The 14,829-nt window shown below is 42.0% G+C and overlaps 1 protein-coding gene across 3 annotated transcripts in view; it reads right to left on the reverse strand.

Annotated features, from left to right (window-relative positions):
- Window positions 1–12,919, reverse strand: part of POLR3A (RNA polymerase III subunit A) — a 41,599-nt gene extending 28,680 nt beyond the window's left edge. Inside the window, exons 1-10 of one of the 3 annotated variants that reach the window (XM_036928700.2) lie at window positions 12,718–12,919; window positions 10,808–10,943; window positions 10,408–10,545; window positions 9,766–9,937; window positions 9,345–9,499; window positions 3,621–3,860; window positions 3,341–3,503; window positions 3,038–3,174; window positions 1,882–1,985; window positions 1,078–1,219 (exon numbers count right to left, since the gene is read on the reverse strand). In XM_036928700.2, the coding sequence (XP_036784595.2) occupies window positions 1,078–1,219; window positions 1,882–1,985; window positions 3,038–3,174; window positions 3,341–3,503; window positions 3,621–3,860; window positions 9,345–9,499; window positions 9,766–9,937; window positions 10,408–10,545; window positions 10,808–10,943; window positions 12,718–12,761 (1,431 nt within the window). In that variant the 5' untranslated portion in view covers window positions 12,762–12,919. Of the gene's footprint in view, window positions 1–1,077; window positions 1,220–1,881; window positions 1,986–3,037; window positions 3,175–3,340; window positions 3,504–3,620; window positions 3,861–9,344; window positions 9,500–9,765; window positions 9,938–10,407; window positions 10,546–10,807; window positions 10,944–12,717 lie in introns of those variants that run through there. The other 2 variants (XM_036928701.2, XM_036928702.2) reach the window with 2 other exon arrangements.
- Between the last annotated feature and the right edge of the window lie 1,910 nt (window positions 12,920–14,829).

A 14,829-nucleotide genomic window follows, 5' to 3' on the forward strand; every position in this document is an offset into this window, starting at 1 on the left:
ACTAAATGTAATACATAGACTCTACATCCTGATTTGAACAAACTACCTGCAAAAAGATTTTCTCTTGGGGAAATTGGAATATGGACAGGGTACTGGACAATATTAAGGAAAAACTATTTTGTGAGGTGTGATAATGACACTGTGGTTGTGTGTTTTACAGAAATAAACTGAATACATATGGAAAAAGACATGGCACTGGGCTCATCAAAGGAAAAAGGGAGAGAAAACGGTGGCAAAATCTTGAAAATTACTGAATAGAGAATGGGAATGTGTGTGCTCATCACAGTATTCTTTCTACTTCGGGGCATATTTGAAAATTCTCAAGCAAGAAAATTTCTGTTTTAAAACATGCCAAAGCCAAGCAAAAATTTCCAGAAAGGACAAGCTTTTGTTTGCATCCTAAATCCCTATAATCAAAAGTGCTTTTTTGGTATTTTCACCAGTAAATGAAGTGACTGATGTAATGTCTTCCTAAACTATCGAAATTTGAATCTAGAAAAACACTACCTTAAGAGCCTGTTTAAACACCATTAGCAAATGCTCATGGATTTAACAGTTTTGCAGGTAGAAGAATTTATGAATATTGAACAAATTAAAGTTGTATCTCATTTCCATTTTAAATCTCTAGAAAAAAGAGCTACCAAAAAAAATATGGTTTAAGGTCTTAGTTGGAGCACTATTGCGAAGAAAAATCTTTTATGTATTTTAGTTCCTTAATTAATATGCTAAGTTAAATCAAGTTCATTTTCTGCCATATCTACTTTACTGAAGTTTGTGCATACACATGTGTATATACTTTTGTTTCCAACTGAAATCATGCTAGTCACTTTCATACTGATTTTCAAGTACTTCCTGTTTTACTGTTGTATATGAATATTACATTATAAATATTAAGAACACTGAAGGGAAGCTTGAAATTTAAAAGTTTCACTCAAACTAAAAAGTGGAAGAGAGGAAAAATAAAGTTATGAAAATTTGAGATTACTGGCAATTTTAATTTTAGATGTCTGGAATTCAGCATTGCACACACAGCAAATTTCCACCCCCAAAAAATAAAAGTAGAAATCTCACACTCACCAGATGCGCCATAATGCTCAACTTGTGCAGCGAGGGCTGCCGATTGAACAGCACCACATCTCCATCTATGAGGTGTCTTTCTACAATGTCCCCGTACTTGAGCTCCTGAGCCATCTTTTCCCTATTTCCGTATTTCAAAAACCTTAACATATAATAACAAACATCATCTGTGAGAACAAAGTTCCCTCACCAAGTTTCTCCCTCTATGGATCAGGATCCAGTCCCTAAAATAATCTAATTTCATTGGATCTAAGATGCTTCTATAATCCAGCAATTAAACTATGACAGATTGATTGTAAAACACATCTTAATTTTAGAAATGTCAAGATGTAAAAAGACTGTGTCTTAGAATCACAAATACAGTAATAAATCAGCTGCTCCCACAAGGCCCTGTTGATGGTTTTATCTCATGTTTCTTATGAGACAAAGAGGCACTGGTAATCAGTTCATCTCACTGTGAAAAGCCAGAGTTGGCAAAATGAATGCATCCTGGGTTATGAGAATACCATGTAAACCCAAGAGCCCAGGTGACACAGAAAATTACCTGATTTCAATCCCAATGTGTGTTGTCTACCTAGATCCAACAACGTTAAACAATAGGGAACAAATGAACACTTTGTGTATATGCAGTGAGCTAACAAAGCAAATGACATAGCTAGGCTCTCTGCAATTTAAACAAGTATTTTCCACTTAGTAAGATGTCATAAACCCTATATTTTGGACTCCATTCTATGGCTGAGTATGGTGACAGTAAACTTGGTCATGATAAGGTAGTTACATCCAACTAGATTGGGAAAGCATTACCTTTTCATCTGTGTATGTCTCTGCTGAATGAAATTGGCTCCAGGGTGAACTTCAGGGCCATTACGGACCAGTTTCCTCAGAAAGCTGATGTTTGCTTTGTTCACCTGCAGGACCATAGTAAAATTACAATGAGATACTGAATTGTGTCTCAGTCTCTACTTCCCTCATGTGAAGGAGAGAAAGAGAGGAACATCCTGCTGCATGGGGTCTTGAGTGTAACAATGGACTGGCACGGGTACCAGTCTGAACTCAGTCACTACTCACTGGGTGACAGGACAAAGTTCTTTACTGGCCTTTGGTTTCCCCATCTCTAAAATGAGTGGCCTCGACTGACCTGGAGGGACTTCACAGCACATTCTGTTATCCCTAAACAAGGTGACAGTTCCATCTGCAAGGAATTTACCACATGTTCTAAGGTTTAAAACCTGTGACAGCAGCACCATGGGCCCTGGTCTGCACTGTCACATCCTGCAGCCACTTGGATGGGAGCCTCATGGACACCATCTCAGAGAAGGAAACTCTGGATCATTAGTAACTCAACTGAGGACACTTTACACAAACTTCACCAGAGCATCTATGACTTGGGCTAATTTTGGATCTCAAGGACAAAGCCAAGCCGATCAACATCTTCCTGCTCTCAGGCCTTGGAGTTTCTACACCTCAGTTAAAAAACCAAACCAAACCACTTTACACTCACAATGAGTGTGAACTGAGTGTAAAGTGAGATGGCCTTTCTGGTTCTGCATCAACAGCTTTAAAACATTTAAGTATTTGATTTAGTGATTCTAAGGTTTTAAAAATAATAATCCGTCCCAAGAAAATTAACTATGTATGGTATTCCTCAGTTAACTTTAAAACATGAAGTATGAATAGAGAGAGATGTCAAAGATGATATTACTTGGAAAAACAAGTTACAAAACATTATGTTTAATGTATATATACATATAAAGCCAGACATAATTATGGTTGTATTTGTTTTATAATATATGATGATGCATGTATGAAACAAACTGGAAAAATACACATGCTCACACACACCAAACTATGGGTTGGGTGGGTTACTGGGGACTTTCCATTGTCTGTTGTTTGGAATTTCAAAATATAATGTAAAAGACTGGATTTAAAACAAAGAACCAAGCAACTGAATGGTACTTACTTTCTCAGGAAAAGTTAGAATTTTGGCCACATGAACTGGCACAGCTACCTCATCAATCCGGAGGTTGGGGTCAGGTGAGATGACTGTTCTGCCAGAAAAATCCACTCTCTTTCCTGAGAGATTGCCTCTGAATCGACCTAAATAAATAAAAAGGTGTCACTGGTCTTCATGGCACATGTGCTGTTTGGGGTAATACGGCCAGAAAGACCAAGGGAAGTCTGTGATCACCAACAGATAAGATGGACACACACTCCAAGAAAAGGCAGTAGATGACTGTCTCCTGCACATTATTTGGAAATGTACCCTGTTTCCCCTTCAGGCGCTGGACAAAACCCCTGGTCCATTTCTTAGGTGCCATGTTGAGGGGTATGCCTGAGAGCTCGCTGTTAATGTAGAGGGCACACTGCAGCTGTAAGAAATCCCAGTCTTCCATGATCATCTGGGTCTTAGCTCCTGATATCCGATGCTAAAAAGGAGAAGAGAATGAACAGAAACAAGTCTGGTCAATTTTTCTTGATCTGAAGCGTTTGCAAAGATATGCTCCGAAACTTAGGGCCTCGAAATGCCAATGGGAAGCACTGACCTTTTTAATGACATCATTTAGGAAAATGATTTCTGTCAATTTCATTGTCAGATCATCTTCATTGGTGCCTGACTTCAAATCACTCACGACAGAAGGCCTGATACACAATGGGGGCACTAGAAGTCGTGTGAGAATCAAATCGGAGGGCTTTCCAGCTTCTGGGTTCATCAGAAGTAGAGGGACATCTTCAGCTGGGATTTGTTTAAATAAATTCAGAACTACTAAGGGATTCAAGTTTTCCTATGGAAGGGAGGAAAGGAATGGAGATACATGTTCATTTTCTATAGCGTGGGCACGGGTCTACTTCTCCATGCTTTCTAACCTATCTCCCACTTAACTCAAGTTAAGTGTAAGTGATGACAGAGACTTCTGTTAATAACATGCTATGTTACAAGAGCCCTAAAAGATGCACGCCTTTTATTCCAATTATTAAAGACAATAATTCCACTTTCTTAATTCTTCCAAAGGGTATGATTTTGGAAATTCACACAAAGATTCAGCTATAAGGATATTTAATAAAGCTGATCTTAATAGAAAAAAAATGGAAATAACCTACAGGTTACTGGCTAAGTAAAATTATGGTATATCCATACACAGAAAACTATGAAGCCATTTAAAAAAATGACACTACAGATGTGCAGCTATTGTCATGAATGGTGTTCACAAAATATTGGTAAAGGAAATATGGATGTGTATGATATGATCTCATTTAAGAGGAAATGTACATCTAGAAGAGAGGAAAATGGAAGTTTATCAAGGTGTTAACAGTGCTGTCTTTAGGTAAATGGAATTAGAACCTTTCTGCTTCCTTTTTCACATTTAACATTTTTGTAGTGAACTTCTACTGCCTTTGTATTAACTCCATTTGATAGAAGTGCTATGCTGTCACAACTTACTCAATAGAAGAACTATGCAAGTTATCAGATATTCAAAGATCAAAGGTTAGAATGGTCAGCTTGTGTCTTACTCCTGCTTACTGAATTTTCTTGGGATTGGAAGGTTGTGTGATTGATGATGTATGTTACAAGCAGAATTTGCTAAATGTAACTTAATGAGAAGGGGAACAAAGTTAAGAAAGAAATGTCTGAATAGCTACTGCCCTGCCTCAAGAGGAAGTTCCTGTGGTCCTGCCCATGAGGATACAGCAATGGAGTTGGGGAGAAGGAATCCTACTAGAGGTTTTCCAGTCTGGGTCTCTGCCCACAGGAATTCTCTTTCTCGGCTTCCCTGTCTCCCGGCAATGGGCACCTCACTGCCACCTGAAGCAGTCAGGGAGGAAATCTAAATCCAATTAGTTAGTTTTAACTAACACCAGGAACAGGAGGAAGGCCAGCTGTCACTTGCAGTCCCACCGACAGAACTTCATGAGAACATATTGGCACTGAAGGCCATCCAGGAGGGCAGGAGGACTGGCAAGAATCTGGAAACCAGGTCTTCGCAAGAGCAGTTACTCAAGAGTGACGTAACAACTGCCTCTCAAGAGGCACATGGAAGAGGCTGCGGACTTACTGTTATGTACCAGAGATTAGAAATCAGGGACCAACAGGGAGAGAGTCAAGGACTAGGTTTTGTACAAGGCAAACTATCCTAACGGTGACAGCTCTCTAGTGATAGAGTGTGGGCTGCCTTGGGTTGTGATGAGATAGCATGGCTGGAAGTCACTGTCTGTGGGGACGCTGGGGCAGGCATTTCTACCTGGTGGGGAGACAGGATTGATGTCATCTATGGAGAGATAGATGCTTATCTGCTGGATCACCAACACCTGGATTTGTATTAAAATTGGGAATGGATACACATTAGTCTTCTGGGGGTAGAGTCGAACTCTTGTCCAATTTCTAAAGGGTCTGTGTCTCAGAACAGGTCAAGCACTAAAGTTCTAAGGCCTCTTCCAACTAGTGATGCTGGGCTACCCTGAGGCAGGGGGCCCACATTCCTGAAGTTAAAGGGGCAGGAAAACACGTCAGGACATGAGATGAATGAGATGCACAACAATATGCTTGCCTGTCTGCATGCTGCTGCTCTCCATAAAGGTAAGTATTACTCAAGGATGCTTTGTTCACTAGGTGACTATGGAGCCCTCTCTAGGGAAGGGCCACTCGGAATGAGGCAAATGGTGAACTTGTGTTTTGCTCCCTCCTTCCTTCCCCAGGTGGTGTAAGAACAACCAGGACAAGCTGATGATCTCACAGGATCTGTGACTGTTGCAAGCACTTCAAAGAGGACCTCAGAAAAATGGATCTTGTTACAGACCAAGCTTGAAGCAGAAGAAACTAACAGAAATACCAGGCTGAACCCAGGCATTATATGAAACATGGATAATGTGCATGTGTTTGTGGGAAGGGTAAGCTCAAAGTGGGGTCCGGAGAGCAGAGGAGGCTGCATGGAAGAAGCTAAGCGAGGGGGATTCTGGTGAGGAGGAGGGGCAGAGCAGAGGTTTCCCTAAGCTGAAGGGACACTATGAGTGCAAGCATACACGCAGGCAGGAGGAAACCTCCTGTCTTTATCACGACTGTCACAATCACAGGAACATCGTGGCAGTGCTAACTACTACCCTAATTGGGTAACACGCTCTAAGCACTTGCTATGTACCAGGCAGTGTGCTGCTCTTATAATCCCTGTTTTATCACTGAGGAATCTCAAGTCCAGGTTGGGAAATGTGTCTGTCTTAGAATGACTAAGAGGCAGAGCCGGGCTCTAATCTCAGGTCTGTCTGGCCCCAAAGCCAAAGCTCTTAACCACTAGCCTAAACCACCTCTGGGCTGTCAACCTGGGTAAAGTGGGGCAGGGGTAGGGTGGACAAGAAGGTGTTGGTGGTGGGTGAGCGCCCTGAGAGCCAAGCTCGGGGAGCTAGACAAGTGACTCTTAAATGAGAGGGTGTACCGCCTGTGCTGAGTCATGTAGGAGGTTTTTCCAAACACAATGCCTCCCAGGCCCTAAAGGAGAACTGCTGCTACTGCAGAGAGTGTGGAGCAGAGAAGTGGTCCTTGGTGAGCAAGGAGAGTGGCTATGGGTGCCTGGGAGAGAGCTGGCCGGGAGAGAATGGTGGTGGGATGCCAGGGAGGCTGATCTGCGAGCAGCAGAGGCTGCCAGTAGGCTGCACCCGAGAGCCCAGGCACCCGGTACACTCACTGACCAAGCCTGCTGGCCAGGCTTCTGACCACTTTCTACACAGCAACCAGCTGGACAGTGTCCCACCTCCATGGCTGTAGAAGGACACAATTAACTTTTTTAGCCTACACCATAACTCTCTCTGCACTAACTTAATTCTAACTGCCTTGAAGATATTTCCACTTGAACGAATGAATCATTGATGCCCTCTGTTCCCATTTCCAGGAGAGCTACTATTTTTTGAGATTACTCCCTCGCACACCCACTTCCACAGTGGTTGGTCATCAGTTCTTGTCCATTCTTTTTTTTTTTAGTACCTGATGACTCAGTGAAGTTTTATTATGTTTATATTTTACTTTTTTTTTTTTTGAGAGGGCGTCTCTCATATTTATTGATCAAATGGTTGTTAACAACAATAAAATTCTGTATAGGGGACGCAATGCACAATAATTAATCAACCCCAAGCCTAATTCTCAACAGTCTCCAATCTTCGGAAGCATAACAGTTCTTGTCCATTCTTGCTGCAAACAAAGATTCTGATTCCACTCTCAGTATCCAGCCTTAGGGTCTGTTTTCTTTTTACCTTTTTTTCCACTTCCAAATAAAGGCACAACTTACATATTAGTAAATTGCACCTATCTTAAAGAGTAGAGATTGATACATTTCTACAAGAATACACCTGTACATACATATAGCATCATTCAGATCAAGATAAAGAATACTGCCATCACTGCAAAAAGCACTGATACTCCCTTTTCCAGTCAGTACCATGCCCTCACCCCAAAGATAACTGCTCTCCTGACATCTCATTATGGATCAGTCTGGCCTGTTTTTGGACTTGATCTAAATGTTACCATACACTGTGCACTCTTTTGTAGAAAGCTGCTTTCTCTCAGCAGGATTGTGAGAGTCAGCCAGATTATGTATGTCAGAAGTTCTTTTCTTTCACTGCAGGGTAATATTTCATTTTATGGATCAGTGAAAACTTGCTTATTCTTCTGTTGACAGTCAAATGGGCTATTTCTAATTTTGGCTTTATAAAGCCACAGTGAACATTCTTGCGGACATGCAGTCATTTCTCTTAGGTATATACCTGAGAGTAAAACTGCTAGACTGTATGGTAAGTGTAGGTTTAACTTTATAAGACATCACCAAACTGTTGTTCTAAGTGGTGGTGCCACATCAATGTGTGAGTGCCACCTGCTTCAGATCTTTCCCAGTGCTTGATTTTTAGGTTTTTTACACTTCAATTTTTCTGGAAGGGTGTGTGTGCATATAGTTTTAATTAACACTTCCCCGATGACTAATAACATGGAGCAACTTTTTACTTATTTATTGGCTATTTGAACATATCCTTTTGTGAAGTGCCAATTCACTTCTTAGAACTTGGGTGACTTTTTTCTGACTGATTGGTAAGAATGTTTCCCATTTTTTGTAAAAGAGAGTCCTGTGTCAGATATATGATTTGTGACTATTTTCTCCCAGTCTGTGACTGGTCTTCCCACTTTTATAATGGTACCATTTCATGAGTAGTCAGGGTCTTCTAAGATTTTGTCATTTATTTACGATGTCCCTGTCCTGCTCAAAACTTCTGATGGCCCCACACTGCCCAGAGCAGGATGCCCTCTACATAGTGGCCTCAGTTGTTGGCTTTTTTCTGGCAGAGGCCTGCAATCCAATGGCCATGGTGAGAACTCAGTCCATCACATGCTGCCCTCTTGGACAATGCTGTCCCAGGGGTTGGTGTGAGAACTACCTGAGGGAATTCATGCACAGAACTTGGAACAGTACCTGTCTGTAATAGCACTGAATGCAAGGTGCTTTTAGTAGTGCCTTGGGCTTTCAAACACAGCCTCAGATTCAGAATGAGCCCAGACATTGCCACCTAGACATGCTAAGCTCACTGCCCAGACTCTTAAATCCCTACTCAGGTTTAAGGACCAGATCAAACCATCTCAGATCACAGTCTTCCCTAACCAAGTCCGAAATGACACCTTCCTTCTAATTTCCCTTTGAACTTACTGTCTTTGCCATTCATGTAACGGTTAGGACTCTGCTCGATGATACTAGTTATCATTTCACAGATTAATGACATAAGACACATCTGAACTGCGGGATCCTTGAGAGCAGACCCATTATCTTATAGTTCCTGATGCTCCCCCACAGGTCTGGTAAGAGTTTGGTACTCAGTAGCCACTTAATAAATCTGCTAATTTTGTAATATCAATTCTAGACAATACTATGTGAATTAAATACTAATCAAATTCATAGCAAGACGCTTCATAAAATACTTGTTAGGTTTGTGCCAAGTAATGGGAATTACTACACCTGATTATTCATGTGAAAAAACAGGACCTCCCAGTTTATGCTCCATACAGCTACAATTTTACAATAAAAATGTAACATGCTATGTGTACAATTAAAATTTGTTAGTTACAAGGCCAGTCCACATTAAACTTAGTGCTCAGTGTTTGTCACATGAGGTATTGCTGGAGAGATCTAATGTCATTTGACTTCTCATTTTGAAAGAAGGTGTGTATATGGGGTGGGGGGTCACGCACAACGTGTGATGTCAAGGGAGGCAAGCAGAGGATGGGCATGCATTTTCAGGCTCACCTGTGCCCTTCCCAGCAGCGGCTCTACTTCTTTGTTATGCTCGATGGCTGTTTCAAAAGACTGAAGGAAATTTGATACAATAGGATCCACTACTTTTTTGTTGGTCTTGTATTTCTCATGAATTATCTTCAGTAATCCACATTTCTTTACAGTACCTATAAGAGTTAATTTATTTACTGAAGTTAGAAACACTCGGTTCCTGGTGAGGCTGGCCTGAGGTTGCAGTCTGGTTAATGGAATTACTGAAACTGCCATACTAATGAAAGATGAGTGGAACATTTCCTAACAGCATCAGTTGCTAGGTGCTAAAGCCTAATTTGTAAGAAAAAAGATGACTTCAAAACACTGCAGAAAGTTAATAAACTAAACAGAAGAGACAATGGGAAGCGCTATCACTAAACCTTTTACGCATTCTGCTCACCATTAAACGCGCCACAGTGATGGCAGATGTTTTTCTTTCGGCACTTGTCAGAGATTTTCTTCTTCAGCCCTCGCTTCTGGAGGTAGGTCAGGCCGGGCCTCTTTAGATAATCCAGAAACTGCTTTTTCTCCTCCTGGGACAGCATGATGTGGCAGCAGGCCTTGCAGATCATCTTGAAAATTTAAAAATTAAACAAAACAGAAAAAAGGATAAGAAAAGGATGAAAAAGTCTTTTCTTTTAAAATGCCTCCCCCACCCATGACCCAGGACACTTAACTGAGTGACCACATGCACACACCTACAGGAAGATATGTATAGAGAGGCAGGTGATGTTCACCAGAATGCAAGCTGTACTCATAGCTGGTTGGTAGGATTTTTGTTACCTTGTATTTTTATTCTTTGTGCTCTTTCATATATAGCTTTGCTATTTTTTACAATGTGTACCTACCAACTACTCAAGGAGAATTAAGGAGTAAAGAATCCTCAAGCAATTTAATGCACTGCAAGACGAATTATGTGTTTAGTATAAAAAAAACTTCCCTAGATGTATCCCCCATCACTCACAACTCCTAAGCTCACTTCAGTGTCCTTGATCAGCAACTCCCCAGTTTATACTTTGGAAATGAACACATCTATGCCTACCTGTAAGATGCCTATAACTGCTCTGAAGTAGCCCACGTGAAAACATGGCAATTCCAAGTCAATGTAGCCGTAGTGGCCCAGACAGTCGGCCAGGTTTTTCCCACAGGTCTCACAAGGCCGGTCCTTCTCACTGGTACCCTTTGGATAAAAACACACCCTCTCATCAATGCAGACACCAGATAGGAAAGTGGGACCCAACCTCATAGGTGGGCAGGTGACTCAGTCAGAATCACCTGGAAAGCCACAGTGTATTCATATCCAACTGACCCAAAGCTGGAGGCCCTGAGATGTGCAGGGAGAACATGGGAGACGGGAAGAAGACCTTGCTTCTTCAATCTGTTAAGTCACTGCTCTCATCAGGAAGTCAACACGCATAACTGGGAAGGGGCAGGGGGCTTACCATCCTATGGTCAAGCACCCCGTACAGCAAGGGGGCATGGTGGTTGTCCTGGCTGTACAGATTCTTACTCACAACCTGGATGTGTGCCTGCTGGCGCATCTCCTCAGGTGACTTCATTCCAAAACAGATGTGGCTTCTGGAATGGAAAGAAATAGGGGAGCAATTACATCAAAACCACTTACCAAAATGGCAATTAAACATGTGACCCACCATAACCAATTTTATCCTTACAACTCTCTACAGGCTCTGCTCCTCCATTATTCAATGTATTCAACTCTCTCCCATTTGACCTTAGTAAACAACCCTTCATCCTGCTGGAACCATTTCCACTGTATCAAAGAAACGGTGCTCACCAAGGGCACCCAGGTTACCTGCTTTCTGCTAAATCTAATGAGAACATCCTCATTTTCTCATTCTGCAGAACTGGCAGGTATCTTCCCCTCCCTATTCTGAAATACTTTCTTTGCATGGCTTTGGTGACACCATATACTCTGCATTTTCTTCCCCTCTCTGGCTGTTCTTTCTTAAATTTCTTGTGGTATCTTCTACTGTCACCCCTTAAATACTGGCATCTCTCCCTACCTAGGGTTACAATACTCATTATTTTCTTTTTATTCTATGCATTCCTCCTGAGTAACTATGTCACTCAAGTATATGTTGTCATCTGTCTAATCTCTATCTGTAGGCCAGCTACTCACTCGGATCATATATGTACCTTTCTATGAACAGCTACACTTGGATGTTCCACAGGCGCCTCAAATTTGACACATCTAAAACCGAACCCAATGCTTTCTCTCCCAAATCTGTTCCTTTGTTCATTTTCCCAAGAAACTGGGAAGGTGCCAGGTATTGTTCTGAAGGGCTGACCAATCCTGCCAAATTTACACACTAAAACCCTCTGAAATCCATTTCCCTCAGATGACTCTCCCACCCTAAGTAGGCCATCATCATCCCCTGCCTGGATCCTTGCAGTAGCCTCCAAGGTTCCCCTCTTATTCTGTCTCCAGAGAATCGAGAGATCTTTCAAGAGAATACTATCAAGGTACTCTGCTGCTTAAATCTCTTCAAAAGTTCCTCACTGCCTGCAAGATGACTCTGGAACACAGATTCAAATTTGCTGCTTCCTTCTCATTATTCACCCTTTCTCTCTCTAGTATGTTCCTTAAAGAAAGCTGTCTGGTCTGCTTTCTTCTGCCTGAACCCCTTTCCCATTAGGTTACTTGGCTTACCCAACGTTGACTTGTCTACCTTCTCCAACTTGATTGGCAGTAAAGCCTTACTCATGTTGTATCTTTAATGCCTATCACTGCCGTAGCACACAGTACCTTTCTCAGCAACTGTCTGCTGCAAGAACAACTGATTTGTTTTTCCATTCTAAGCACTAAGGAGAGCCACGGCCTATAAACAAGATCTTTAGGAGAAAACCCAGAACAGCAGCCTCATTTCTGAGACTGCTATCCATCTGCCTGTGGTGCAACTTTCTAGCTAGCAACTCCATCCTTTTAGTGAGCTAATGTTGCCTCTCTGCTAAGTGCTCTGCAGCAAAACCATAATTAGACACAGCCCCGCCCAAGATTGCTCCCCACGCTGCAGTGGTTACAAGATTCGCTGAAAGTAAGGTGTCATTGCTTGACTTCGGGAGAACTCGAGTTTCCGCCCAAGGCTCACGCCACATGCCGCCTTTTCCGCCCAAACCCAGGGATCACCCCCAGCCTACAGTCCTCGAGGTATTGAAATGCCCTTCGTCTGATCAATATTCTTTAACCTATCCTAATACTTGTGAGCTCTGCCCAATCCTTCCGCTGATTCCTGACCTCCCCTTCCACATGACCCTCACCTCTGACCCTTCGAGACCTGGGACCCCGACCTCAGACCTCTCATCCCACCCTTTGGCCATTGTTCCATCTTACATTTTCTTGGCCACATCCGTCTCTCGGAACTGCTCCTTCACCATGGTGACGGCTGTCGGTCACGTTCCTCGAGACTCGGGGAGTTGGATTAGAGAGAGACTTCCCACACCTCTCCGGGGTGCTTCTAGACTCATTAGCATACCAGCAGCATCCTCTCGGCCACCGTAGAGAACCCCATGTGGCCTCGTCGTCTTCCGCTACTTGCCGGCGCGTCTGTCTGTCAAGAGAGGCATCAGGCACGCCGCTTTTTGCCTTCTCCCTACACTGCCATCTAGTGGCACCTCCTCGAAAGTGTGCCGAGGCCTGCGTTGTATTATTAATAAGTCCCATTTCCCGTCCATTTCTCAGGTCATCTGACATCAGCTGAGAAACTACCACCTCTTGCCTCGGGACTTTTAGACAACCAGAAAGCCAGCAACTGCATAAGATGGAAAATCGTCATTATTAACATCAATTATTAATAATAATTAATAACAATTATTAATTATTATTAATGATTATCTAATGAAAGGCAGAGGATTAAAATGAATCCGCCCAAGGAACAGAGGGCACCATCTGGACCACCCACAAAGGAAACGGACAGGGCAGAAAACACGGAAGCGCATGCATTTCCAGTTCACAGTTACTTTGAAAAAGACGAGAATTAAATTTATATTCCTGATTGCAAAAACAAAAGCAGAAACTGTCAGTTTAGAGTGAAAAGTGAGCCATGGTGAGCGACGCAAACAAGAGGGGAGAATAGGGAGCGATTGTTCATCTATCAAGGAAACGAACTGGTTGCTGATAATCTGTGACAATCTGTTACTTGATCCTAGTGTGACATCTTAGTGCATGAGACTAGCAAGGAAACCACACCACTATAGGACTCTGTACTATAAAGCCTGAAACTTACTTCTTTACTATTTGTAAGAAACTAAACAGAACCCAATAAACTGGTTCAACATCTTTGAATTTTAAGAAGAGATGCTATCTCATTTTCCATGGATGCCACCAGAGCAAAACACAAATGTCACAGACAAAAAGCAAAGCATATCGTATTTCACTAACTTATTTCATCAGTTAATCACTTAATATATCTTTGGAGTAATGCTGATAATACTATACCAACAAGATTTGATGAATGACTTATTATCTAAAGGTTAAGAACAAAGGTTCTGGAATCACAGTGCCTCCATGGGAGTCTAGGGACCACCACTCAAAAGTTGTGGAGTTGAGAAAATTACTTAACTTCATTGTATCTTAATTTCCCCATCTATAAAAGAGGTAATAGGTGCCACATTTCTTAGAGTTGGTGGGAAAATGAAGGTAAAATACTGTAATTAGAATGTAATAAACACATGACAGTCACTCTATGAATAAGAATTATTCTTACTCTTAAGAAAGTTGCCCTTAAAGCCTGCACCCTGGTCTCCTGGCCCATTGTAACTTTTGGGAAGTTCTTTCCTAATATCTGTCATTCAACATGCATGCTTCTGTTCTTTATCTTTACATGTCAGTTTCACTTTAAACAACTAACATTTCTAGATCAAGCAAATAGTCACTAAAAGCTCAGTTTTGTACGGACTCAGATTTGCAGAAAGACAAATTCAAGAGCTTTTTATTTTTAATCAGAAAATCACCAGAGAATCTCAGAAAAAATAATACTTAGCAATAAGTGAAAAAAATGGTCAGTTTTGCGGACTGGAACTAACAAAGATTTTGAGTCAGGGTTTCTGCAGTTCTACCTGTAAAAGGAGGAGGCTGGTAGCGAGGATCTCCTAAGACGCCTTTCAGCTTTAACAAACTCTAACTCGGAAGATCATAAAAATTATAATTAGGTTTTCCGGAATTTCACGCACGGACAATTCAAAGTAATGAATTGAACTGAAATTGAACGCAAGCTTGCATAAACCTACACTGCCCAAGAATTCCGCCTCCGGAGTGGGCAGTCCAGAACTCCGAGGGTGTGTTATATAAGGTTCAGCCCCCTTTTTCTAACACTTTCAGTCAGGCATTGGCTCAGTCGGCCTCGCAGTCCAGGCCACGCCCTTACGTTGGCGCCGTCCGGGGTCCTTCTTTATGCATTGATATGATTGGTCGGCGAGGAGGGTCCTTCTTTTTCTCCCTGCTGCC

This window comes from Manis pentadactyla, chromosome 8, assembly GCF_030020395.1.
Source record: "Manis pentadactyla isolate mManPen7 chromosome 8, mManPen7.hap1, whole genome shotgun sequence".
Taxonomy (NCBI): domain Eukaryota; kingdom Metazoa; phylum Chordata; class Mammalia; order Pholidota; family Manidae; genus Manis; species Manis pentadactyla.